General features: G+C 38.3%; 2 protein-coding genes and 1 long non-coding RNA gene across 3 annotated transcripts in view; 2 read left to right on the top strand and 1 right to left on the bottom strand.

The window, feature by feature from the left end:
• Nucleotides 1-26,989, bottom strand: part of LOC117991784 (zwei Ig domain protein zig-8-like) — a 282,813-nt gene that overhangs the window by 154,975 nt on the left and 100,849 nt on the right. The gene's annotated exons all lie outside the window — the stretch shown is intronic.
• On the top strand, nt 1,339-13,046 carry LOC117991781 (synaptic vesicle glycoprotein 2B-like). The gene is made up of 10 exons (XM_034979388.2): nt 1,339-1,564; nt 4,478-4,705; nt 6,653-6,815; nt 7,724-7,905; nt 8,933-9,117; nt 10,272-10,453; nt 11,082-11,238; nt 11,679-11,953; nt 12,689-12,816; nt 12,949-13,046. Exons 1-10 carry the CDS (start codon nt 1,522-1,524, stop codon nt 12,990-12,992), a joined length of 1,587 nt encoding a protein of 528 aa, XP_034835279.1. The 5' UTR covers nt 1,339-1,521; the 3' UTR covers nt 12,993-13,046.
• Nucleotides 16,324-25,078, top strand: LOC138403750 (uncharacterized). The gene is made up of 3 exons (XR_011237932.1): nt 16,324-22,876; nt 23,446-23,583; nt 23,673-25,078. It is a non-coding gene; the product is annotated as an uncharacterized lncRNA (long non-coding RNA).

Raw genomic sequence — 26,989 nt, 5'->3', positions numbered from 1 at the left:
TAATAATTGTTAGGTATAAATTGTAATGTTAATATTAATTTATTCTTGTTTGTTATAATGATTATTTTGGCGAATATGTTGTGGACGGACACAAGGGGTAAGTTGGTTACATAATATTCTTACATCACCTATTAGGTATGTAGGTATAGTGCGCGACAGGTCGAGATAGCAATCGGGGTATGAGGCGGGGGGACGCCCCGCACACCCGCACGTCACCCGCGCTGTCCCGCACCGGGTTATACTGATAGCAAAGCTCGATCTCTTCCCAAAGAGAAAGGGGCATCTTAAGAAGAGAATAAAAAGGTGCCTGTTTTGCAGTGGTGTGCAGCTCATAGAGGCATAAACGCATTGCTTACCCTCATTGTAATAAATCAATGCTTATTTTTCATTATAACCTGCCGTAAAATAAGTATATAGGTACCTAAATGCATACCCTGGCTTGAACTCCTGTGCACGCCACTGCTGTTTTGTTACTTTTGAAGAAAGCCCTCTTAAGAGCCCGCTTCATCGAAGCGATAGCTTGTTGGCGGGTGGAGCCTAAAATAGTGCTGTTTCCACAGATGACGGAAACAAAGTTATCTTCCCTTTCTCTCTAACCGCACAAACTAAAGACCAAAAATTATTGTGAAGTTTAAGTGTGACACTGTAAGCTTATTGAATAGGCATTTTGTAGGCAAGGCTGGCATTTTCGGCTCCATTATTAGATACATTGCTAGCATGTCTTTTTTTTAATAAAAATGGTGAGCAAAAGAGAGTGGCGTAGCTACCTAGGGGCAAGGCAGGACAGTGCCCGGGGGCCTTAAAGCTCAGGGGGGCCTCGAATCCTTACCAGAAAATCTAGATCGAACTAAACTTTTGAAAAGTTCTCCCATTTTTAAAATAAATATGACAGGTTGCAACCTGACTTTAATCATGGCAACTCAGTTGAGAGAACTTCGAAAGTAACTAGGGAATTCCCCTAAATTCTTTCTGTAAATTTATTTGTATATTTAATATTTTTACTTGATAAAACCTAACCAGTTTCGATAGCAGTGGAGCCCCATTTTTTGATTTGCCCCAGGAACCTTGGTTACCTAATGTGACACGTAATGTTAAGTGATTACCGCCGCCCATGAACATTTGCAGTACCAGAGGAACCACCAATGCGTTGCCGGCCTTTCAGGAATTTGTTGGTCCGCCCCTTGAATAACCCCATGTTGTAATCTAATGGGAACACCACCGAAGTGAGTTGATTTTATCCAAGCGCTAGTCTATAAATTAATAAAAAAGAATGCTAACATGAAACTAAAAGCATCATATCCCTTCCGCAGTACCTAAAACTATTATAGATACAAGACTTACGTCTATTAGCTCATGATAAAATTGTCGCAATCAAGGTTGATTTAAGATAAAATTAGTTAAGACAAATTACGTTCGTGATGAAAACGAATTCAGTAGCTCTGATGTGGGCCTAGATATGAATCCTCATAGACTGACGTTCATAATTTTATATTATTCTTGTTTTTTGTTGAAGGTACTTTAATGAAAATGAGTGAAGTGAATCCTCAGATAACGGCAGTGCGTGGTATGTACTTAGATGTATTAATTTTCTCAAAATGCTATGCACGCGATCGCCACTCTAGGAGTTTCATGCTCATATGGCTATCGCCACAGTTCACGACAGTTACGGCGATTACGCACTGCACTTCCGTCATCCGAGTTATATCCAACATCCGTGAGAATACCAGCGATTAATTTATCTACGACATAATATGTCATAAGCTACTATACAAAACAAAAAGGAACGTACTTTCACGGACTCGGATCGAATGAGTGCGTAACCACCGTTAGGGACCTTCTAACAAAACTTCGAGGAATCTACATCACTGGTAGGCGTCAAATATTAGTAAATTTGACGCAGATAACCCTAAAGTAGCACTAGTTTTGTTTGATTTTACGTCACCATAGCTTAATATTTGACATAATAGCGTCGATTCAGGATCAAACCGAGAGTTCCCTCACTCTAGTTCACTCTGCTATCGCTCTGTGATGGCCAGTGTGGTTGACAATGGCATCAACCGGCGATGGGTTTAAATTATGCGGCTGAGTTTGTTGAGGGCTCGTCTCAGATGTGGGCGTGTTTGGAACCCTCATAGCTTTAGTTACAAGTTTACAAAATTAATTATTTTTATTATCACCACTACTACATCATCTTACAAATCCAACAACTGACAATAAAAAGTGCACAATATTATAGTACCTAATTTGAGTAAATATTTGACTTTGACTTTGATTATGACGATAGTGAAATCAAATTTGTAAACGTCTCATTTTTCATTTCAGTATCTAATACACGAACAGTTGGTGTTTTACAGCAATAACATAAACAGAGTTCAATGACTTTTGGTCGTATCGATTTAAAAGTCAATTAACTGCGCTACGCCTAAAACTCATTCTAATAATGTTTAGAATAGATTAAAATATAATTCTTTGTTCCTCTACATTTACTTTTAAAACCACTCAAGTACGAGTCGGATTCGCACACGAATGGTTCCATTTCATATTACAAGATATTACCTTCTTAATCAATAGTTTTTATTTGCATAGTGGTCATAATTCGCCATCTTGGTTTTTATTATTTGTTGTTATAGAAATACACACTGTGAATATTTCTACTCTCTTCCTATTACGGTGCCTGTTATCAGACACGCGGACGGACAGCGTAGGTTTAGTAATAGGGTCCCGTTGGCACCCTTCGGGTACGGAACCCTAATAGTCTAAGGGGTATGGGTTTAATAAAAACTGCCATACCCCTTCCAGGTTAGCCCGCTATCATCTTAGACTGCATCATCACTTACCATCAGGTGAGATTGCAGTCAAGGGCTAACTTGTATCTGAATTAAAAAAAAAAAAAAATAGGCAAGAATAAAACAAATTAAGAATAGAATGCTATTTTCACTTTAATTTTTACTTTTAAAAAGTAGGTAATTTTCAACAGTCAAACGAATTAACCACTGGTAAATCGTAAATGTGAGAACGCAAAATTTTTAAAACATCTAAATTTTTAAAACTGGGAAGCAGTAGAGTGAAATTTAAGCCGAATAAATCCTTGGGACGCTGGCAACGCCGGCATTTTGTTTCAGCGCATCCATTTTGTGAAAATATGAGCTGCTATTGTTCACAGCTCAAAAATCGGTTTGTTCACTCGAAAACCAAAAAGATTGTTACGGGTATTAAGAGATATTATGGAAAAATGCAATGTAGACATGCAAAATTAATGCTTCAGACGTATTTCAAATAGGCAAGTACAGTACGCGGCCAAAAGTAATGAACATCGATCTTTAGAAGGAGACAGCAGACTTGTAGAGCACTGTAACGGTCGTTTAGACCGACAAAGCGTCATATGGGTGTAAGTGACAGAGACAACGCTCTACAAAGATGAAATGTCATTCTAAAGGTCAATGTTCATCACTTTCGGCCCCGTACTGTACGATGCTACGATTGTTTATTTGTAGCAATTTAAAAAAAATTGTGGCACAAAACATTTAAGAGGAGTTTGTTCGTAGCGCGCTCCAAAAAACGTAGCTTCGTTTTCATTTGAATTTCAACCAACCAAACTCAATGAATTAATTATGAAATTAATATCTATCTGTGTCTGTAGTTTGCCCCGTAATAAAATTTTTTTACAAAAAAAATAAAAACCGACTTCGTTACACAAACACTAAAAATTGAAAAATAATTTAATTTATTACCGATTATATTATGTATACAAGAGTTAATATAGTTCCATAATAATACTTTTTGGTGCCGGTGCCAATTAGCTTTAGCTGCGCGAATCGTCTAGACTTCATATTTTTATGGGACTCCACAATGGCACCTCATTGGCACCGACCCCAAAAAATATTATTATGGAACTATATTAACTCTTGTATACATAATATAATCGGTAATAAATTAAATTATTTTTCAATTTTTAGTGTTTGTGTAACGAAGTCGGTTTTTATTTTTTTTGTAAAAAAATTTTATTTCACAATTTTTAGTGGCCCCATGGAATTATGCTATGACTGGTTAAAAATCTACTGTTTACTAAGCTATTACACTGATCGCGAGCAATTTACTCTTATCCGTTGAGGAGTTCCAGTATCTATCTTCGAAGATGTTCATCAGATCTTCACCAAATTGAAATGGGACCAATTTTGAAGTATACCCTTTCAAACAAAAAAAGAATTTTCAAAATCGGTCCAGGCGTTTTCGAGTAATCGGGGAACATACATAAAAAAAAAAAAAAAAAAAAAGATTCCGACGAATTGAGAACCTCCTCCTTTTTTTGAAGTCGGTTAAAAATTTGTAACTTTAAAGTTACAAAGTTCATGTAAATCTTGAGCCCCTTTTTACGGAAATTCGGCAGGAAGTGAGAAGTGACATAGTGGAAGCGCGCTAGGGAAACTTCTCTTAAATAATTTCTTGTTATACTAACCGTACTTCATTTTCTTTTCAGACAACAATGAGCCTGCAAACGCTCCCACTGCAATGCAGGAAGTCAATCTGGCGCTAAAGGAGTGCGGATTAGGCCTCTTCCACATACGACTGATGTGCACATCCTTCTTTGGTGTCGCAGCTGGAGTCGCCGTGTTGAACAGTACACCTTATATTTTGCCTATAGCGGAGTGTGACCTTAATATGAGTTTACTGGAGAAAGGAGTTTTGAATGCTATGCCTTTTGTTGGTGAGATTTTTTAATTGTGTCATCATCATCATCCCATCGCCAGTTCAATACAGAGCACGGGTCTCCTCTCAGAGTGAGAAGGGTTTGGCCAGGTCTACCACACTGGTCATGTGCGGATTGGTAGGCTACACACACCTTTGAGAACATTATGGAGAACTTTCAGGCATGCAGGTTTCCTCACGATGTTTTCCTTCACTGTTAAAGCAAGTGATATTTAATCACTTAAAACGCACATAACTCCGAAAAATTAGAGGTGAACCCCCGACCTCCGATTAGAAAGCGGACGTCCTAACCACTAGACTATTATAGGTTACTAGGCTATCGCAGACACTGTTAAAAATTCTGTTACAGGGAACAGGCAGGCAGTAAAGATTACAATTAGTCACCAGGAGATAAAATTCTTTGTCGATTTTAACGACAAATTTTAAATTATATTATCAGCTGAACCCGTTCATGTAGTAGGTACCAATTATTTGATAGTTAGGGTGATAATAAATAAACTACTAAGTAGAGTGTAACTTCGTTGGAACTTTTGGATTTTCAGGGATAAAAGTAACCTATGCGTCACTTTCCAAGTCTAACTATGCCAGTCAGTTGGTCCGTTGCGATGTAATTAAAAGATAAACCAATAAACCAACAACCTGCCATGTTAATTACACTTTCGCATTAATAACATGGCAGTGATAGGAGTACCTACCTACTGGTGTTTCATAATACTACAATTCATTAAAATCGAAGATTGAATATAATATTACAGGTTATAGTAACGTCTAATGCAGTTACTTAGTACAGAGGCGGATTATCCCTAAAGCAAACTAGGCACGTACCTAGGGGCGCGAGGTAACGAAGGGGCGCAGGTGATCATTTAGAGTGCCACTACCTGGCCTACCAAGTTATCCGTACTCAGTAAATTGTCTTGGAGTGACCGAAACTGCATCTTCTTTGATATTGCAAAGTGTCATGACGTGATGTTCTTCACTCGTTAACATAAATAAATATAATCACCAACTACCAGCTATGCAATGAGACGATTCCTTGTTCTTTGGAACTTAGTAAATTTTTTAATATGGCTGTTAGTGGGGCGCCTATGAGGTGCTTGCCTAGGGCGCTCTTGACATTTAATCCGCCTCTGACGTAGTATGTCAGTCATCATGATTAAAAGCAGTTGTGACCGCGCATTAATTGTGTATTAATTTCCATGGGATTAAAGCGTTAATTTATTAACGTCATGTATAAAGACGCATGCGATGGCTCGGGCGGTCTTATTGCCCCATCAAAAGGATTTAGCACGTCACATAGGACGACATGTGGCTACACCCTAGTCACATTTATAGTACGTGAAATATTGTTTAATTAAGAAGGCTTACTCCTACAAGTTTCTGTACATGATTAAGTTTGAAATGAGAAAATCCGTAGAAGAACCGAAGAAATTCGACTGAAATTTGGAACGGAGATAGCGTATTCCCTGATTTAACGCATAGGCTACTTTTATATCCAGGAAAATCAACGAGGTCCCGCGGGATTAAAAAACCTATATCCACGCGGACGAAGTCGCGGGTACCATCTCATTATCATCATCATCAACCAATAGACATCCACTGCTGGACATATAGGTCTCTTGTAGAGACTTCCACACACCACGTTCTTGCGCCGCCTGAATGCAGCGGCTCCCTGCGACTCGTCTGAAGTCGTCCGTCCACCTAGTGGGGGGTCTTCCAACGCTGCGTCTTCCGGTGCGAGGTCGCCATTCCAGCACCTTGGGACCCCAACGTCTATCGGTTTTATGAACTATGTGCCTTCCCATTGCCACTTCAGCTTCGCAACCCGTTGAGCTATGTTGGTTACTCTAGTTCTCCTACGGGTACCATCTAGTTAATAATAAATCCACGCACCAATCTATAAATTGGTTTTTATCACCTATATTGTAAAATATTATTATTTTTGCAGGTATGGTATTAATATCGGTAGTGGCAGGTTTTTTAACTGACATATTCGGTCGTAAATTTTTTATATTGAGTGGATTTAGTGGCCTCTTCATATTTACGGCTATAAGTGGAACCAGCCAAACTTATTTAGTGCTAGCCATTTGCAAATTTTTCGAAGGATTATTGTAAGTATAAATGAATCTATATCCTTTTTTATAATTTTTATGTGTTTTACCTACACTTCAAGGAAATCACTAAATAATTTTAAAAATACGTATCAAAAATTACGTAACCGGCAGGAATCGAACCTGCATCTTCTGGGTTCGCGCCCGATGCCTTGACCACTCGGCCATGGTTTCGCTCATAGTACGCTCGAACGCACAGGGTACCTACATAAAAGCTATTCATAAACAACACTTGAGGGACGGACGACACTAACTGTATTCTCTGCTAGTATGGTAAAAGTGGAAATGTGTCTGTCTGTTTGTCTGTCTGTTATCTTTTCATGGCCCAGACACAAATAATTGGTTTTCAGAGGCGGGCATAGATTAATTTATCTCGGATAATTTTAAAATTTTAGAGTTTTAAATTTTATTCACGGGATTTTTGAAAACCTAAATCCACGCAACGGAAACTCAGCTGCTGGCTGGTCGTAACTGGCCATGGATGAAGCTTTCCACTAAACCCACAGAGAATTCAACCTTAAGAGTACGCATATACAACGTTTTGCATGAAAACAAAATCGTAAAATGTTGGCGGGGGGGGGGACAGGGGAGAATGCTGCAATTGGTGGACTCAAAAGTCGTAATCAAGACAATGTGCGGAATAAGGGTACCGAACGGGCGTAGGCCGACTTTTATGCTAAGCAACTACCTAAGCTTAGCGATCGGGGGTGTCCGGCAATTAGGCGTCTATAGGTGGTGGTATGTGACTAAACCAAACCCGAGCCAATATAGAAATCATGAATTAACAAATTTTAAAATTTATAATTTTCGAAAACAGTATCTAGACAACAGCACTCACCGCTGAACCAAAATTTTGTAAATACATTGTTCTGTCGCAATGAATTTTATTCATTTTTGATTATTTTCAGATCAGCTACCGCATTCTCGCCTATGATAACTCTGACGTCGGAGTTTTGTCACAGTGATATCAGAGACCGAGTGATGCTGTTGCAGTCTTCATTCACGGCAATCTCCCAAATAGCTATTGCTCTCATGTCATGGGCTATATTACCTCAACACTGGGAATATACAATGTTTAATGGAGCTATAGGTAAGATTAGAAGTTTTTAAGCAGTGTGTCCTGCCCGCCCTCACGTATGGCGCTGATACGTGGAAACTGGCTGATAGCCTTATCTGCAAATTCAAAGTCGCATAACGAGCTATGAAGAGCCTAGGGCTATGTTGGGAGTTTACCTTAAACATACTTAGTACTTATCTATACTACTATCTTATTAGACTGATCTATCAACGCACAGCTCAAACTACTGGACGGATCGGGCTGAAATTTGGCATGCAGATAGCTATTATGACGTAGGCATTTAGTAAGAATGGATTTTAAAAAATTCAACCCCTGAGTTCGAAATTTGAGTAGTCCACGTGGACGTAAGTCGTCTCTCAATCTAGTCGGAGGGCACCCTAAAGTGCCCCGTAAACGGTCAAACATGTTTGTCAAACACACCAAATACGTAGTTTGTTTGACAAACGCAGCCGTACACCTTCAAGCATGTTTGACAAACACGCAAACACGCCGTCAATCTTTACCAAATACGTAGTTTGTTTTACAAACGCATCAAACACGACCGCAGACGATCAAATAATTTGACAAACACGTAAAATTTGACAAAAATGTTTGACCTCTCCTCGAGGATTTTGAGCCTCTATCTCAAAGATCTCTACTAAAACAGTGGTTTGTAGTCTAAAGTATTCGAAGCTGCATACTATTAACTTTAACGGCAGAAGTTTGCACAGCCATTGTGACTAATTTTGTTGTACTAACTGAAATAACGGGTCTAAATCTATTGCTATCCCTTTGTAATGCTCCCTATGGAAAACGGTAGCACGTTAGATTTAGACCTATCAATTTGGTTGAATTGCGAGACTATACCACAATAAGCTACATTTCCTGACCATCATAAAAACACTAGCTTATGCTCACGACTTCATCCACGTGGACTACACAAACTTCAAACCCCTATTTCATCCGGGTTGAATTTTCGAAAATCCTTTCTTAGCGGATGCCTACGTCATAATAGCTATCTGCACGCCAAATCCTTTTATACATTAAGATTTTCTTTCAGTGTTTAACACGTGGAATTTTTACCTATTCATCATGTCGTTATGGTCACTAACGGCGACCCTCCTTTTCGCATTCCTACCCGAAAGTCCCAAGTACTACATAACGCAGAAACGATACGACGAAGCGAGGGATATACTCATTAAAATTTATAAGCAGAATACACGGAAACCGGCTGATACTTTTCCCGTAAGTATGCCTACTTCAAGATGGCCGGTGCCACAGCTTAACGATCATACAGTTGTATAGATTGTCACTTTGCAATTATGCATTGTAAGGTCTACATCTCCTGAGGATGCTCCGGTGTCGGGGTGAAACGTGCGTCGAGTGTGTTTTGGGATTTGTGTGGTGCTGCGTGGTAGTGGTGCGTATTGCTTGCCTGGTGGCTGCTTTTTCCTGCATGTTTAGCAGTGGGAGGGCGGGCGGTGCATTTCGCATGCTGCATGTTGCGCCATACAGATTCGAACTGTTTCACCGGATTATAGCAAATAAAGCTTTTGGTTCATTGTATATCATACAGTTCAAATGGATTTTTTGCATATTATACACGTCATCATAATCTCAATCCGGCTTACTACTGAGCACGGGTCTCCTATGTATTAACCTATATTTATATTACTATGTACTTATGTACAACATTGTCATCAATCCAACATGATTTGCACGTGTCAAAACAACTCATCTTCTCAACATGTAGTTTTTCATCGAAGATCGCCAACTTCAATAGTGAATATGTTTACTAAAACATAAAGACACGACAAACTTGGAACTCACTCGAAATTGGAACGTTCTGATCTGTATGGTTACTAAACTGTGGCCATATCATGTAAGAACTTGGACCCTCGAAGATTTAATTTAATATTTAAGTATGTTTTTTTTACTTTACTACAAAATTTCTAAACCCTATTTCACCCCCTTAGGAGTTGAATTTTCAAAAATCCTTTCTTAGCGGATGCCTACGTCATAATAGCTATCTGCATGCCAAATTTCAGCCCGACCCGTCCAGTAGTTTGAGCTGTGCGTTGATAGATCAGTCAGTCAGTCAGTCAATCATTCAGTCAGTCAGTCAGTCAGTCACCTTTTCCTTTTATATATATAGATAACCTATAAGTAAGGACTATGTATTCGCGGCGCTTCCGTTTGAGACTCTGAGCCCATGGTCATCGGACACGAAAGCTTTTATAAACGTCGTGTCCCAAAAGCTGATCCACGCATCTGGTGACCCAAGAGCTGGTGCTTATTTCGCTCAACGGTTAAGCCTTGCCATTCAGCGAGGTAATAGCGCCAGTAGAATATAAGAACCTACCAACTAAATTATTTATGGAAAGTTACTTTCCTTTTAGTACAAAAATATTTGGAAAGAGAAGACTAAACAAGACATAGAAGAGTCTTCAGGGCCCGTTTCAAGGAAAAACCTTGGGCACATGCTCTCGGCTGGTCTACACAACGTTAAAGTCATGTTACACAAACCTCGTGGACTGTATCTATTGCTTTTTTGCACTCTGAACTTCTTTTCAATGCTTTTGTGAGTATTTTCGTTATTCTTTACTCATTACGGCATAGCGCAGTCACATAGTCACATAGTCGCATGACGCGACCAGCATAGAAAAGCTCACAGGGAATATCGAAGGAATTTGACTTGACGATTTAGAGGAATTTAAAGGAGGAAGGCTCGAGAAATTTGACGGACCAAGTTAAGGAAGAACTTCATTCTGGCATCTACTTCTGGCATCTAATGTACTTATCACTTGGCGAAGAACGGAATGCGTTGGAAGAATATCATCCTGTTTAACCTATCGCCAGCTCACCACAGAGCATGGGTCTCTTCTCAGAATGAGAAGGGATTTTGGGCATGGTGTTCCACGCTGGCCAAGTGCGGATTGGCAAACTTCACACACATTTTGTGTTGATGTTTTCCTTCACCGTTAAAGTAAGTGATGTTTAATTGCTTCAAGCAAACTAACTCCGAAAAGTGAGAGGTGCGTGTCCAGGATTGAATCCCCCGACCAATCGAAATATTACAAATATTTAGAAATATATAGAAGCCACGATTTTCAGTAATGAAACCGTAGCCGATATAGCGTACACAGACATTTTTAAGCACAAGTCCACAGTTATGAAACTCTATAAAATATTTCACACTTTAATTTCAGATACAATGTAATAAGGATGTGGTTCCCTCAGCTTTCGACGATTGTCGAACATTACAGCACTAGAGACAGTCAAGACCTGTGCGTCATGTTAGACACCTATACGCACGACTTGAGTGTAAGGAGTTCTAATGTCACAGTGGACGAAGTTTGTATACCAGTAAGTATACTTTTTACCAACGGGCGATGGTAAGAGCTATGCTTGGAGTTTCTCTACCTGATCAAATCAGAAATGAGGAGATCCGTAGGAGAATTAGAGTAACCGACATGGCTCAACGGGTCGCGAAGCTGAAGTGGCAATGGGCAAAGCACATAGTTCGGAAAACCGATAGACGTGGGGGTCCCAAGATGCTGGAATGGCGACCTGGCTCCGGAAGGCACAGCATTGGAAAACCCTTCTCTAGGTAGACGGATGACATCACGCGAGTTGCAGGGAGCTGCTAGATTCAGGCAGCGCAAGACTGTGGCGTTTGGAAGTTCATACAAGAGACCTAAGTCCAGCATTGGACGTCTATCGGTTGAAAGTACGATTAACACCATGGGGATGCAGCAAGTAATTCTACCTGTTTTCTAAAAGATTTACCATCTCCTTGATTTCAGGCGGTTAGTGGAACAGAAACCTACATAAACACCGTGATCCTAGGCTGCGTGTGTATAGCACCGTACATCATCACGGGCGTGCTAGTAAACAAAGTTGGGAAGAAGAACCTGTATATAGCGTGTTGTCTCATCTCCGTGGGAGCTACACTGGGACTTAGATGGGCAAGCTCCAAGATTGGCTTTGTTGCTCTATTCTCGTTCGACGTTTCAATCTCTCAGACGATGAAGAGTCTCAATCAAGCTCTGGTTGTAGAACTTTTTCCGACCACTATAAGGTGGGTATATCTTTCTTCTTATTAAATCTATGACAGGTCCCAGTAGGCAAAGTTTGGAAGAATATTTGTATAAGTAAAAGCATGTTGTCTGATGTCTATTTGGCTATTTGAAGACCATTTGACACGAAGTGCCTCGTCCGCGCCTCGTTTGTGGCACGGCCCGCGCCCGCCACGTGCTGGCATAAATCTATATATACAAAAGGAAAAGGTGACTGACTGACTGACCGACTAACTGACTGATCTATTAACACACAGCTCAAACTACTGGACGGATCGGGCTGAAATTTGGCATGCAGCTAGCTATTATGACGTGGGCATCCGCTAAGAATGGCTTTTTGAAAATTCAACCCCTAAGGGGGTGAAATAGGGGTTTGAAATTTGTGTAGTCCACGCGGACGAAGTCACGAGCATAAGCTAGTCATCCATAATTCAATAAGTGCCACTCAAACGTTGATCCATATATCTAAATTTTATCTGCCTGCGTGGACCCATTATCTTTTTTTCTTCATTTAACCCTGAAATGCAATGCAATGATATTATAGCCTCAATAGCTCAAGTGTTAAAGGTGCGGACTGAAATTCGAAAGGTCGCCGGTTCAAAGCCCACCCGTTGCACTATTGTCGTACCTACTCCTAGCACAACTTTTACGTTTAATTGGAGAGGAAAGGGGAATGTTAGTCAAGGTCATGGCTTACTCTTTTTAAAAAAAATTTGCTACTTATCTTTAATTTTCAGATCTCTTTCACTCGCTATGATAATGACAATTGGTCGAATCGGCAGTGTAGTTGGAAACATCTTGTTTCCGATACTATTGGATATGGGCTGCGCTGTACCATTCTTCACTTTAGCGGGGACTATGATAGGTAAGAAATATCATCCATAATATCCATCCATTATCTATGAGTGGATCATGATAATTGTGTGGTAGGTATGTTTTTAATATGATACTCGTAATAGCCAGTAATTTATTAAAAAAGGTAATTTCAATTTTTCAGGTACTACTTTATTGAGTCTAGTGATACCAGTGAAGAAAAAATGATTTACTAAAAACTTTATATTGTAGGTACATGAATTTTTAATAAACTTTTATTTTTGGATCCAGTTTTTAATTCTATCCCACCCCCAATTGTGCAATCAGAGGTGTTCAAATTTTAACATATTTTTGAATAACTAACCGATGCCCGCGACTTCGTTCGCTTGGAATTAGGATTTTTAAAAATTCCGTGGGAACTCTTTGATTTTTCGGGATAAAAAGTAGCCTATGCCACTCTCCAGGTCTCGAGGTCTCCAGGTCAGGTTATCTATACCCATGCAAAAAATCACGTCAATCTGTTGCATCGTTGCGACGTGATTTAAGGACAAACCAACAATCAAACACGCTTTTGCATTTATAATAAGGGTACTGATTTAGTAATCTATATATTATATATATAAAAGGAAAAGGTGACTGACTGACTGACTGACTGACTGACTGACTGATCTATCAACGCACAGCCCAAACTACTGGACTGATCGGGCTGAAATTTGGCATGCAGATAGCTATTATGACGTAGGCATCCGCTAAGAAAGGATTTTTGAAAATTCAATGCCTAAGGGGTTGAAATAGGGATTTGAAATTTGTGTAGTCCACGCGGACGAAGTCGCGGGCATAAGCTAGTTTATATCTAAACTACGTAATGCCCTCGACTTCGCCCATGTAAATTAAGATTTTTAAAAGTCCTATGGAAACTCTTATTTGCCGGGTCAAATACATTTTGTCCCGGAAAATAAGAGTCCATGCCCGTCCCCGGGATACAAGCTATCTCTGTGCCAAATTTTGTGAAAATCTATTAATCGAATGGGCCGTAAAAAATAAGCAGACAGACAGACACACTTTCGGATTTATAATATTAGATATTAGTATGGATTTTATAATAAAATCCCGCAAACTATTTTGGACTTACCTTTGCACAAGTTTAAAAAATCTATTAAAAATATGCTCCTGAAAAAAGCATATTACACAATAATTGAAAATTATCTAAATGATAAAAGAGCGTGGATTTATATTAGTATTTGTATTAGGATTTATATTAGATTTATATTAGTAGTAGTATTAAAGCGCGCCGCGGTTTAACATAGGCTCCGTATATAAATCTGATTTAAAAATACATGCGATGGAAAAGCTTACTTATTTACGTATTCATCCGATTTAAAACTATGTAAAACAAGTGTAAAAATGTGCGCAAGTCAAACTGTCTGGTAATATTTGCAAAAAAAAAAAACGTAATATAAAATTTAATAACTTTGTGTGGAGTGCGAACAGTAAAACTTTAATATTATGTAAAATAAACCAAATTCCAGTGTAAGTAACCCAAAAATAAGTGCATAAAATAAGTATATAAAATAAGTGTATACAACCAATAAACATTAACTATTTTACCTAAACACTAAATTCGATGACCGTTTGTTATTTCAAACCGAGTGACAATTTGAAATTTGAATCATAACAAAAAGGTTATTGACATGAACTGCTGCAACAAAGCACAAAGTTAATAGTTACTACTAATTTTGCCTAGAGCTCCTATAGTTGTGATGGACTAGTGGTACTACGGTCGGACATTCTATAATAAACATTGGTTTTCGTCGTGGTTCAAATCCTCGACTGGTTCCTTCAAGTTTTGCTACTTTTTTATTTTATTTTTTATTTTTGTTTCTCTTTACCGTACACGTGATACATACCTACTTGTAATAATGGAAGAAAAAGTGATTATAATAAATGAATTTTTAACATTTTTGCAAAACAAAATAGAAATTATTGATGAGCTAAGCATCATTCAGATTTGTACAACAAACTTTACTGTGGAAGAAATTGACTCAGGGAAGACGGTGCTGTTTAATGCCTTGGCGTCAGAAGGCGTTAAATATGTTCAAAGAAAAGGGGAGGATAAAGTAAAGAAAAATATAAAGGACATAATAAAGGTACTTAAAGAAACGGATCCAGCAAGACAACCTACATTTGTAGCACAAAATCTTAATAAATTACCGCCGGTCTCCTTTGATCATGTTGACGTCACGCGCCTGCTCAAAGACATTGTTTTCTTAAAAAACGAACTGCAATCCCTACGTACTGACTCTGTGACAAAATCTGAGATGATACTATGGCAGACGAAAATTAGTTCCGATATTACGAACTTAAAAATTATGACAAAGACCGATCGCCAAAATAGTCCGGGGCAAAATGTACAATCAAGTAAACAAAGGGCACCACAAGATAATATTAATATTATGCATAAAAAGTGCATTTTGGAAACAACAAACGACTCGGGGAAGTGCGATGCGCTGGCCCCGGTTCTCGACGAGTGTACCTACGTACCGAGCTATCGTGATATTACACGGACGAATACAAGTGCATCGGTGCCGATGACCCAGGGAAATCTGGAAAGTAATAATGCACTCTGTACGGATGACAATGGTTTCACGCTAATTGAACGTAAAAAATATAAATATAGAAAAGCCAACATGCGTGGTTCGCTCGCGAATAGTGGACATATCCAAGTAGCGGAATCGCTCTGTTCCATTTATGTATCTCGAGCGAAAACGACTGTCACAGAAGAAGATATTAACGACCATATTTTGGAAAGGGGACAGAAATGCATTAGTGTGGAAAAGTTAAAACAGAATCATACAACTGCTTTCAACTCGTTTAAAATTGTAGTTACAGCAAACAATTTGGATACGTTTCTAGATGCAAATTTCTGGTCTAAGGGATTAGTATATCGCCGATTCCGAGATCGCCCTGTATCCCACGCAATTAATAAACAAATTCATGGTTGATAAACCCACTAAGATAATAAATAAAAATAGAGAGCAAAGGCAGCTCAGTTCGGTGCTTTCTTCATACAAACGTAGGAGGGAAAATACAACAATATTCGATATTGTACGCACAAAACTAAGAATTATATCGATTTATCTCGTCATTATCTAGGTTCAATGATATCTAAAACATTGAAAAAAATATTGATTTAAAAGTTACGAGCCTCAAAAGATTCCTATTTTAACACTAAATTTATGTCAACTTTGGGCGTAAATAAATAAGATTAGGAATAGGAAAATTCTAAAAAAAATTATCATTAGACATAGTTTATTTATTCATTAGTTGAAATAACTTTACTTTGCAAACCTAAATTCAGTAGTTTTTTCTCAAAAATACTTTTCCCAAACTACTGTTCAACCCTTTTCAAGCGCTAGATTTCGGCTAAAATCATCATGCTTCTCACCCCAAAACATTAGACACCGCGCGGGTGGCGGAGGGAAGGGCCAGCCCAGCGGCGCGCGGCTGCGCGTGTAATATTGTGGTTTCTATGACGACAACTGTTGTTATTAATATGTTTTCAAAAACAAAAGTCGTAATGATTTTATAAAATTAATTTTTATTCAGTGGCTATGCAAATGTGTAGAAGATTGAGCAGAGCAGAGTCAATAAGTCCTTCAAATACTTATTGCATTTTGTACATTGACCTCTGGAATTTGAAATTTGGACACCAATTTTATTCATTGGTTTATTGACCTGACTTTGTTGTTGAGGTCCTAGTAGGGATATCTACTCGTGTGGTCCTAGTACAATAGGTAAGTAACTTTGTTTAGTTATTTATTTTATCTAATTTTAAAAAACCGGCCAAGTGCGAGTTGCTCGCGCACCAAGGGTTCCGTACTCAGGTATTTTTTTGACATTTTGCTCCATAAATCAAAAACTATTATGCATAAAAATAAATAAAAATGTGTTTTAGAATACACACAATACAGTAAAGCCCTTTCATATAATACCCCACTTGGTATACTTATTATACATTGAAAATTGAAAATACTAATTATTTTTTCATTAACACACTTTAATTTTTTTTTTGTAAGTTGTAATCACAAATCTATGGTTTTCGGATTTATTCCTTTACTTGTGCTCTAAGACCTACGTACCTACTAAATTTCATGATTCTGGGTCAACGGGAAGTATCCTATAGGTTTGTGTGACAGATACGACACAGACGGAGAGACGGACAGACAGACAGACAACGAAGTGATCCTAAGGGTCCCTTTTTTCCTTATAAAGTACGGAACCCTAAAAAGGTACCTGTATATGTATAATAATATAGGTAGGTAGGTACCTACCTGGTGGTATTTCTTTGTATTTTTAGGGTTCCGTACCTCAGAAGGAAAAAACGGAACCCTCTGTCTGTCTGTCTGTCGGTCCGTCTGTCCGTCCGTCCGTCTGTCCGTCCGTCCGTCCGTCCGTCCGTCCGTCCGTACGTCCGTCAGTCCGTCCGTCCGTCCATGCGTCTGTCGGTCCGTCCATCGGTCCGTCTGCCCGTCCGTCTGTCCGTCTGTTCGTCTGTCGGTCTGTCCGTCTGTCTGTCTGTCCGTCTATCTGTCTGTCTGTCTGTCTGTCCGTCTTACAAATAAAGTACGCAACGCTTCGTACAAATAGTACTTTTTTATTTATTTACTAGCTGACGCCCGCGACTTCGTCCGCGTGGATGTAGGTTTTTAAAAGCCCGTGGGAACTCTTTTATTTTCTGGGATAAAAGAAGGCAGGTCATGCCTGTCGTAGAGGTGATGGCCGTTGGAGCCGGAAAGTTCTTGAGTGGAGACCGCGTAGGTATAAGTAAGCGTAGTGTGGGACGCCTTCCAGCACGATGGACCGACGATATACAGAGGCTGGCGGGAAGTGGCTAGGTGAGGAAGGCTGAGGACCGGGTGTGGTGGCGCTCTTTAGGGAAAGCCTATGTCCAACAGTGGACGACCGCAGGCTGATGATGATGGAAAAAAATCACGTTGATCCGTTGCACCCCTCACACGTCCCTATCCGCCTTCTCCACTCCTGTCACGCTGGCGAATAAGTTTGGAATAGAATAGGATTTCGATGGAGTGCGTGGATTTTTGTGAACGGAGTTCAACCATGTAGTCGTGGTTTGGTACAATAGTAAATGGTACAATATTAATTCACCAACAACAGTTCCTAAAACCCATAGAATAGGAGTGCAGTACCCTGCAGCATCAGTATTGAAGAGTTGGAACTTAAAGTTCAATAATGGTATATATGTTTGGCATCTACAATATTATCTCACAATCAACAGTGGCTTAGGAGTGCAATACCCTGCATCATCAGGGTTGAAGAGTTGGGATATCGAGTTGAATTATGAAGTCGTTGCTTGGTACCTAAACCAGAGATAGTTTATTCTAAGCGTACCTTTAATATCAATTCAACATCAACTATTCCTAAAACAGCTGATTGAAATCCAAAAGTACAAAAGCTACCCGTGATTATTATGATGATGGTTGAGAAGTTGGCACTTGAAGTTTTAACATGTATGGTTTCTAACAAAAAAGAATGAATGAAATCGGACTACGCGTTAATGAATTACAGCTCAGTATACATTTTAACTTTCAACCCCTCTCCTAAGGGAACCATGCTGAATTTCGGGATAAAAAGTATCCTATATCCTATATCCTTATAGTATGACGTCAAATCGTACCAAGTTTCATTGGAATCCATTCAGTAGTTTCAGCGTGATGCGCGGCCGTGATACAGACAGACAGACAGACAGACAGACAGACAGACAAAAATGAAAAAAATTCCAGTTTTGGGTTCAGTATCGATTATAGAGTGCCCTCGAAAAAAAAATTTCAAAATATCTTCAATGTACAGAATTTCACCTGTTACAGTTTTATTATAAGTAATAAAATAATAATAATAATATTGATTCAGATACAAGTTAGCCCTTGACTGCAATCTCACCTGGTGGTAGGTGACGATACAGTCTTGCTTACGACTATTTCGGATCGGAAATTCTTGGATTCAGGTTAAATGCAGTGCAAAAAGAGAGATCATTAGGATTCCGTACCTCAAAAGGAAAAAGGAACCCTTATAGGATCAGTTTGTTGTCTGTCCGTCTTACAAATAAAGTACGCAACGCTTCGTACAAATAGTACTTTTTTATTTATTTATTCAGATACAAGTTAGCCCTTGACTACAATCTCACCTGGTGGTAAGTGACGATACAGTCTTGCTTACGGCTATTTCGGATCGGGAATTCTTGGATTCAGATTAAATGCAGTGCAAAAAGAGAGATCATTAGGATTCCGTACCTCAAAAGGAAAAGGGAACCCTTATAGGATCAGTTTGTTGTCTGTCTGTCTGTCTATCTGTCAGTCTGTCAGTGTGTCTGTCAAGAAACCTGTAGGGTACTTCCCACTGACCTAGAATGATAAAATTTGGCAGGTAGGTAATAACAGTTATAACACACGTAAGGGGAAAAATCTGAAACAATGAATTTGTGGTTACATCACGAAAAATAAATAAAAATGTGTTCATTAACGAATAGTTAGTATTTTCAACTTTCAAGTAAGATTAGTAAACCAAGTGTGATATCATATAAAAGGACCTTACTTGTACATCAAAAACCGATTTTATTTATTTTTATCCATACTAATATTATAAATGCGAAAGTGTATCTGTCTATCTGTCCGTCTGTTTGTCTGCTAGCTTTTCACAGCTCATCCATTTAACCAATTTTGATGAAATTTGGTACAAAATAGCTTGCATCCCGGGGAAGGACATAGGCTACTTTTATGATAAATAAGATTTAGTGGATACCGCTATTTTTCTGGAAATAACGTTAGATGCGAAACTTCAATGGGGCTCTCATATAAATAACTTATCGAACAGACAGTTCTGCTGCATATGCGGTAAAAAAGATTCGCCAGTTGACAGACATAGAAACGGCGAGACTAGTATATTTTAGTTACTTTCACAGCATTATGTCATATGGCATATTATTAGAAAAGAAAAAGAAAGAAAAGAAAAAACGTTTATTTTTAAAGCTGTACCACACATTACCAGTTACCAACTGGTTAGGTTATCCCAGCGCCTCTTATACTTGAGTAATAAAGTCAAAAAACCTCAAGTAGAAGAAGCGCCGGAATAAAGTATGTCATGTGTGGCACAACCCAAAAAAAAAGGTCCCTACTCAGCATAAATGCATATTGTCTTGCACAAGTACAAAAACATACAGCGCTGGTTTTCAGTAGAAACCCTGATTCAGATGGCACCACGGAATTATTATGGGGTAATGCTGCTGATATAAATTCTATTTTTGTGCTGCAGAAAAGGGCTGTTCGAGCCATATATAGTATGGGACCACGAGAGTCGCTGAGAACTAAATTTAGAGAAGTTAAAATTATGACAGTGCATAATCAATATATTTTTGAAAATTTATTGTACGTATATAAAAACATAAATAAATTAACAAAAAAAGTGACTGTCATAAGTTCAAAGTGACTGTCATAAGTTCAAAGTTTTCATAAAACGTAAACTAATTAAAAAATCCTATTACATTGTAAAGGATTATTTAAATGATAAGCAAGCTTGGGAATGAGTTGCTCGGCTTTGTGATAGTTCTAATAAGTTTAATTTATGATTTTGTAAAGTGGTGATAATAAAAAGAATACCCGGCTGAGTTAGCTGTGGGCTCTTCTCAGTCTTGGGCACGTTTGGAACCCTCGTAGCGTTTGCGAAATAATTATCACCACTATATTTTACAAATCCAACAACTGACAATCGAAAAGAGTAATTTATTACCTATTTTGAACAAATCATTTGACTTTGACTTTTGATCCCGGAAAATCAAAGTTCCCACGGGATTTTTAAAAAACCTAAATCCACGCGGACGAAGTTGCGGGCATCATCTAGTGCATAATAAATAGTTTTTGATTTATCATGCAAAATGTCAAAAAATACTATTTACCTATTTATTTATTTTTATTTTTCACTAGCTGCCCCGGCGAACTTCGTACCGCCTAACAGTCGATTCTTTTTCAGGATTTTTTTAAAAAATTTCTCTCCGTAAGAACCATATTCGTACTTCAAGGAATATTATAAAAAAAGAATTAGCGAAATCGGTTCAGCTGTTCTCGAGATTTGCGATCAGCAACACATTTAGCGATTCATTTTTATATGTACCGAAATTCTAGTTACATAGTAGTAATAAATTAAGTTACATTGTAAATGCTTATCTCTAAACGGAGATTTAGAGATAAACATTTTACTATTGTAGTACGGAAACCTCGGGGCGCGAGTCTGACTCGTACTTGGCCGGTCGGTCTGTCGGTCGGTCGGTCGATTTATTTTAGAATGCATCGTATCGACAGCTGGTGGTAGTAGTTTACATATATCCTACTAATATTATAAACTAGGTGAAGCTATGATAGCCTAGTGGTTAGGACGTCCGCCTTCTAAACGGAGGTCGGGGGGTTCGATCCCGGGCACGCACCTCTAACTTTTCGGAGTTATACGCGTTTTAATTAATTAAATATCACTTGCTTTAACGGTAAAGGAAAACATCGTGAGGAAACCTGCATGCCGAGTTCTCCATAATGTTCTCAAAGGTGTGTGAATTCTACCAATCCGCACATGGCCAGCGTGGTAGACTATGGCCAAAACCCTTCTCACTCTGAGAGGAGACCCCTGCTCTGTAGTGAGCCGGCGATGGGTTGATCATGATGATGATGATGAGGTGATGCCCACGACTTCGTACGCGTGGATTTAGATTTTTAAAAATCCTGTGGGAACTCTTTGATTTTCCGGGATAAAAAGTGGCCTATGTCACTCTCCAGGTCAACCATACCCATGCAAAAATCACGTCGATCCGTTGCTCTGTTGCGACGTGATTGAAGGACAAACCAACGAACCAACAAACAAACACACTATCACATTTATAATAGGTGTAGTGATGTGTGTGTGTGGATGTTTGGATGTTTGTTACTCAATCACACAAAAACGGCTGAACAGTTTTGGATGAAATTTGGAATGGAGATAGATAAAAGTGTTAATTTAGGGTATACCCTAAATTAACACATAGGCTACTTTTTATCCCGGAAAATCAAAGAGTTCCCACGGGATTTTTAAAAACCTAATTCCACGCGGACGAAGTTGCGGGCATCAACTAGTAATAAAATATAATTTGGACTTATCCGAATTCCGAAAGTCAGGGTTGTCAAATCACACTTTACATTATAAAGGCGAAATTTTGTATCTGCGTGTGTGTGTGTATAGGTTTGTTACCCTTTCACGCAAAAAGTACAAGACGGATTTGGCTGAAATTTGAAATAGTGATCGCTTTTGAAAGAGTTCTCGCGGGATTAAAAAACCACTATATCCTCGCGGACGAAGTCGCGTATATCATCTAGTTACAAATATAAGTATGTAGGTCATATTGTGTGCTTAGACAATTTAATTATATACTTGAGTTTTCGTGTAACAGAAACAAAAATGGATTGGCGGAAGAGGAAAAAGAAACGGTTTAGACTCGCAAAAGCTTCTCGCAAAAGCAAATCCCTTGCAAAGAGGAGATCTATTAAAATTCATCAGAATCTTTCCAAACCATAATATTATCTTGTGATGATAATGCCATTACTTTTTCGGGGTTATTCCCGTGCGTCACACCCGACGTGAGTAACAATGTGACTCGACGGGAATTTTATTTGACTGAATATGTACTTTTCCGGGATGCTGAATTTGATAATGACATTTATTTTCAAATCCAAAATAGTAGACATGCACTTTTCACAAAAAATAGAAATGGGTGTCGTTTTCAGGGTTTCCAGGATGCTGGTTTTGATAATGACATTAATTTTTTAATCTAAGATGGCGGGCCAGCACTTTTTATAAAAAATAGACGCGAGTGTCGTTTTCAAGGTTCTCCAGGATGGTGAATTTGATGATGACATTTATTTATTTTTAATAAATACTTATATATTATACTTCTATTTTAGTGGATCACGGGATTTTCTTTGGCAAGGAAACGACAAAGCAAAAAATCGAATTGAATTAGATTATGATGCTATCACACCGTACCATTTAGAGCCAGCTTCTGAAAGTTTGACACTGTGTTTGTAAGTTGATATTATTTAGATACTAGCAAATGCCCACGACTTCGTCCGCGTGGGCTACACAAAATTTCGAACCCCTATTTCACCCCCTCCAGAGTTGAATTTTCAAAAATCTCTTCTTAGTGGATGCCTGCGTCATAATAGCTATCTGCATGCCAAATTTCAGCACGATCCGTCCAGTAGTTTGAGCTGTGCGTTGATAGATCAGTCAGTCAGTCAGTCAGTCAGTCAGTCAGTCAGTCAGTCAGTCAGTCAGTCAGTCACCTTTTTCTTTTATATATTTAGATTAGGAATTAGGATTAGGATAATATAATTATTATGTTACTAGCTGCCCCGACGAACTTCGCACCGCCTACAGTCGATTCTTTTTCAGGACATTTTTTAAATTTTTCTCTCCATAAGAACCATCCCCGTACTTCAAGGAATATTATCAAAAAGAATTAGCGAAATCGGTGCAGCTGTTCTCGAGATTTGCGATCAGCAACACATTCAACGATTCATTTTTATATAATAATATAGAGATTTACTATTTGTTGTCAGATTTGTCAATGCTGAATTATGTTGTATTTTAGTGACTCAAGACATTCCTTTTAGAAGAAAACAAGGAAAATAAAATGAATGTGCCCAATATACGTACCACTGAAATCCAACATGATGCTGCAACATTCAATTCCGTACTAAATATTGAAAGGTCTACCCATACCATACTTGTAAGTTGTTATGCTATGTTTTTTGCATACATTCTATATAGATAATACTCACAATATATTTACGTTGATTGTATGTTTATTAATTCCAGAAATGAAATGGAGAGCTTCAATAGTTCTGCGTCGAATGATACATCTAATGTGACTGTTGAAACAGAAAATGATACATATTGTGTTTATGTGTGTAGTGGGCTTTTAGAGGGAAATTGAATTGTACCTACTTCCTACTTATAAAAATAAAATTTTCATTTTTGAGATCAAAGTGGAATTTATTTAGACTTTTTTATACACAAGTAGATGGTATATATAGTTTTTAGTCGCTACTAATAGATAAGTGTAGGCAACAAAATTTATTTTCACAGACAAACGAATGTGTAATCATGTGTTCCTAATAGGTAATCCGCCAGCACAGAGAATTCAACTCCTAGAGTACGCATATACAAGGATTTACATGAAAACAAAATCGTAAAATGTTGGCGGGGGACAGGGGAGAATGCTTTGTTGTGATTGGTGGACTGACTAATAAAAACAATGTGCGGAATGAGGGTACCGAACGGGCGTGGGCGATGATTCATTTAAAATTCCGTGGGATCACCACGATTTAGCAATGCAATTCCTTAGGTACAGCATCAGGGTCGAGAAATGGGTCTTCGAGTTCAATGATAAAGTCTTTACTTGGTAGATATAGGTACCTACCTCTCAATATCAATTTATAACCGACAGTTTCAAAATCCCATAAGTTTTGGTGGTCATGTCCCCTGCAGCATCAGGATTGAGGAGTTGAAATCCACATTTTATATAGGACAATGTTGCAAAGTTTCTTTATCAATTAAAAAAAATACGCAAATCGGTTCAGAAATCTCGGAGATTTCTGTGTACATAGGTAGAAAAACACAACTCCTTTTTTAAAAGTCGGTTAAAAAAGTATCCTTTGTTAATTCTCTACTTGTCTGTAAAAGTCCCGTCAAAATAGGTTCTGCCGTTCCGAAGATTAGCCCGTTCAAACTTCAAACAGACAGACAGACAGACAGTTTTTAAAAACATTTGATTCAGCTGTTATGGTACAGTTCAAATAACAATATTATGAGCTTGCGGTAGTTATTTCGAAATTACAGACAGACACTTCATAGAAGTATGGATTTCTATAATATAATATAAGTACGAGTTGTTTATACACGCTGAGGTAGTAGTTACCTAATAGGTATGTATGTAAGTGAGATTTTATAGTATTCATCAAAAGATAAGTAGGTAATCATTATCATTCAAAAAAAATTTAAAAATATCTATTTCAGTAGGTAAAACAATTTCACATAGTGCGTAGTAATTGGGACCATCCCAGTAAGTGTTTTAGTATTGCTACGAGTACTCGTGGCAGGCGACCCCGCTCTTCCATAAAATCTTATACAATAATAATTGAAATAAGTAGTTCCTTCATAAATCATATATTTACAAAAATTCATCGGTGACATCTGTCCAACTATCTGTGTGCCATCATCAATATATCTGGACGCTAGTGTGAGCGCATGCACTCGCTACACTGCTCATCACTGAGTCTATTTCTTTCTATCACAATGTTAGGTGAAATAGCATACAGGTTACCCACGTGGGCCGAGCAGTTCGGACGTGCATCCAGCGTCACCTTAATTATGTACACAGTATACATAACGAATTCGGATGTACGGCAAAGTCTTCTGTTGACACATCAGCAGGTATCCTGAGAGGAAGACCTTATGGTGGACTAGCATTAATGTGGCGTAAGTCTAAGTTCCACAATGTATCGGTGATTGAGTGTTCGAGTGATAGAATTGCAGCGATTCGTATTAATATTGGTGAGTGCGTTTTTGCTGTTTTTACGGTGTATATGCCGACAGATAGTGACGAAAATCTGCCAAGTTTTACAGATTGTCTAGCTAACATGAGTTCAATCATAGAAGTAAATAATCTGACAAAAGTGTACATTCTAGGAGACTTTAATGCCCATCCTAATACACGGTTTGGCTCTGAACTAGTGTCATTTTGTAAGGAGCAAGAATTAATATGTGCCGATTACGAGTTACTGAATATCAACTCGGACACTTACACTTTTGTGAGCGACAGTCATGGCAGTCGTAGGTGGCTGGACCACTGTGTCACTACCAAGTCCGCACGGAGCACAGTAGAGTCAGTGGAAGTTATGTATGGGGTTTACTCATCTGATCATTTACCTATGCGCATAGTGTGCAACATGGGTGACATACAGGGGAGTCCTGCTGCCTGTGATAACATGAACAGTAAAAATACTTACGATTCCAACTCTTTTGATAGAATTCGTTGGAATAAACGCGATGCTAGTGAGATAGATTTCTACTTTAATTATTGTAATTCTAAACTTAAGGATTTAAATGATTTTTATTGTGATAAATGTATAAATAAAGAACAATGTGATAAAATAACTGAACACTGTAAATATATTAACGATTTGTACATAAGTATAATTAATATTCTTCAAACGGGCGCTATTATTGCTTCTAGTTTGCGTCCCGATGGACACAGTAAGCGTAAGCGTAAGCATATCATTGGATGGAATTTTCAGGTAAATGAAAGTCACAAAAATGCACAAGTTTATTATAAAAGTTGGTTGTTAGCGGGCAAACCTGCCTCTGGGCCAATTTATAATAATATGTATGAAAGTCGAAAAATGTTTAAGAATAAATTAAATTGGTGCCAGCGTAATGCAGAAGCGATTAAATTAGATATACTAGCGACACATAAAAGAGATAAAATTTTTACAAAATTTTGGAATGCAACTAAAAAATTCAATTGCAAACAAAGCCTGCCAGTGATGGTCGAAAACGTGCAGAAACCTGAGGAGATAGCCAACCTTTTTGCCAAAAAATTTAAACTGGAACCTTTAAACATAGATTTATTAAAAGATGGAACAAATGTTACACCCTCAAATTCAAATTTAAGAAATAATGTTGTACAGTTTACACTAGTAGATTTAAAAAATGCCATCAAACAAATTAAACGCGGTAAAGCACCAGGTCACGACAATTTGAGTATAGAACATGTCGTATGTGCGGGAAATGTTCTGTACTCAAAGCTATGTACCTTATTTAATATGTGTGTTAAATATTCATACCTACCTGCTGACCTTATGAAAACTATAGTTGTTCCAATAGTTAAAAATAAAACTGGTGATTTATGCGCTTCTACTAATTACCGGCCCATCTCCTTAGGTACTGTAATAGGTAAAGTTTTAGAAAGAGTGCTGCACCCTGAACTGCAGAAAAACATAAGTATTGATGATGCTCAGTTTGGCTTCCGTCCTGGTCTCTCGACAGACTCAGCTATCTTTAGTCTCAAACATACAGTGCAGTATTACACTCAACGTAATACATCCGTTTATGCATGTTTTCTAGACCTGAGC

Source organism: Maniola hyperantus, chromosome 20 (genome assembly GCF_902806685.2).
Source record: "Maniola hyperantus chromosome 20, iAphHyp1.2, whole genome shotgun sequence".
NCBI classification, from domain to species: Eukaryota; Metazoa; Arthropoda; class Insecta; order Lepidoptera; family Nymphalidae; genus Maniola; species Maniola hyperantus.
Note: the sequence above shows the minus strand (reverse complement) of the source record. Positions and strands in the feature narration are given on the sequence as shown.

Bases quoted from the DNA above. Each gene is read 5' to 3' on its own strand.
- LOC117991781 (XM_034979388.2), top strand. From the start codon at position 1,522: ATGAAAATGAGTGAAGTGAATCCTCAGATAACGGCAGTGCGTG. The intron at 9,118-10,271 runs GTAAGTATGCCT...CTTTCCTTTTAG, and splicing joins AACCGGCTGATACTTTTCCC to TACAAAAATATTTGGAAAGA. The intron at 12,817-12,948 runs GTAAGAAATATC...TCAATTTTTCAG, and splicing joins TTTAGCGGGGACTATGATAG to GTACTACTTTATTGAGTCTA.